Here is a 1,394-nt window from a genome sequence, read left to right as displayed (position 1 = left end):
GCCGTCGACTCGTGTCGTCCCGCACCTCAATCCCAACCCTAGATCCAGGCAAACCACCCCGGAAAAGGGGCCGCGCCGTCGTTCCGCGCTTCGGACAACTATGGACTCACCAATCTACAGAACCTCAATGCATATCACGAATCAAATCCACACAAAGCAAGTGCTTCTCCAGATCTACAAAAATTCTGCCAAGACGTACAACTTCTTGAATCTCTAAAACCGTATCCAACCTGCGCGCAGCCAATCCACCGAAGAATCAACCCATGCCAAGCGTAACAACAGGAATAGCACGCAGTCACCTCTACAGCTTCCGGGAGGCGTGCCCTAGAGCGCACGCGCCGCGAAACCCCTCGAATACCACGGCCAGCACGCGAGCGCGCGCGCGACGCTTCGAATTCGAACCGAATCTAAGCGCGCGTACGGGGGAACACGAAGCAGAGCAAGCTCACCTGAAGTCCCGCGCGGGACGAGCGGGAGATGGGGGCCTTCTTCCCCTTGTCCTTCTCGGCGGTCTTGGCGGCCGTCGTCTTGGCCGCGAGCAGGCCCTTGCCTCCCTTCCCGGCCATCTCCTCCTTCCGCCTCGGCGAGAACCCCTGCACAAACGGAGGACCGAATCCGACGAGTCGGGCGGCGAATCAGCGCAGATCGGGGGAGGAATCGGGCGGATCCCACGGCCCGGATGGATAAATCGCGGGGGAAATTGGTGGAGTCCCGGTGGGATTCGCGGGCAGACCTTACCTTTCCGGCTTCCCTCCTTTCTCCTCACGCGACTCGGACGAGAGCGAGGAGAGATTTTTTTTCTGCTTGGTGCGGGGGCAGAGGCTTGGTTTGGTGGGGAATTTATAAACGAGAAGATTGACAACCGGGCCCCTGTCGTAGGAGGTTATTCTGTACAACTCCTCGTGGTGCGTAAGAACTTCTGACAGGGACTGTTATAAAGTTTATATTGGTTCTAGGGGGTTGAGATGCTAATCGTAAAGGTTAGCACGTTTTGAGCGGCTGCTACTGTGGGCTTTCGAAATTGCCGGCTGAAACCCCAAAACAACCCTCGTTGCTGAGGATAATCACGCAGTTCAGAACCTGCAATTTTCTCTTTCTAGTTGAAGAGCCTGCAACCCATGATCTCAAGCATGGTGTAATTCATTTTAGAGCAAGGTAGGCACACCAGGAACTCATTTTTCTTTGCTTTTTGCGGAGAGTGTAATTGACTTCTTTTTTTGTGTAGAGTGCAATTCAAATTTCTGCTTTTTTACTATATTTTTTCTAAATAAAAGATGGTGAAAAAAACTATAAAGTAAATTTGTATATACAACTAGTGGGTTCTTGTGTGGTTTATTTCATAGTGTTATATGCAGTGCCCTAGAGACGGTGCTAACGATCTAGGGGTGCTTTCT

The 1,394-nt window shown here is 52.2% G+C and overlaps 1 protein-coding gene across 2 annotated transcripts in view; it reads right to left on the bottom strand.

Moving 5' to 3' along the window:
- The window catches only part of LOC119311772 (probable histone H2A variant 3), a 4,247-nt gene extending 3,422 nt beyond the window's left edge, over positions 1 to 825 (bottom strand). Inside the window, exons 1-2 of one of the 2 annotated variants that reach the window (XM_037587473.1) lie at positions 734 to 825; positions 450 to 593 (exon numbers count right to left, since the gene is read on the bottom strand). In XM_037587473.1, the coding sequence (XP_037443370.1) occupies positions 450 to 566 (117 nt within the window). In that variant the 5' untranslated portion in view covers positions 567 to 593; positions 734 to 825. The remainder of the gene's footprint in view (positions 1 to 449; positions 594 to 733) is intronic. The other variant, XM_037587474.1, reaches the window with a different exon arrangement.
- Positions 826 to 1,394: the final 569 nt, after the last annotated feature.

The sequence above is a fragment of the Triticum dicoccoides genome, chromosome 5B (assembly GCF_002162155.2).
Source record: "Triticum dicoccoides isolate Atlit2015 ecotype Zavitan chromosome 5B, WEW_v2.0, whole genome shotgun sequence".
Taxonomy (NCBI): domain Eukaryota; kingdom Viridiplantae; phylum Streptophyta; class Magnoliopsida; order Poales; family Poaceae; genus Triticum; species Triticum dicoccoides.
Note: the sequence above shows the minus strand (reverse complement) of the source record. Positions and strands in the feature narration are given on the sequence as shown.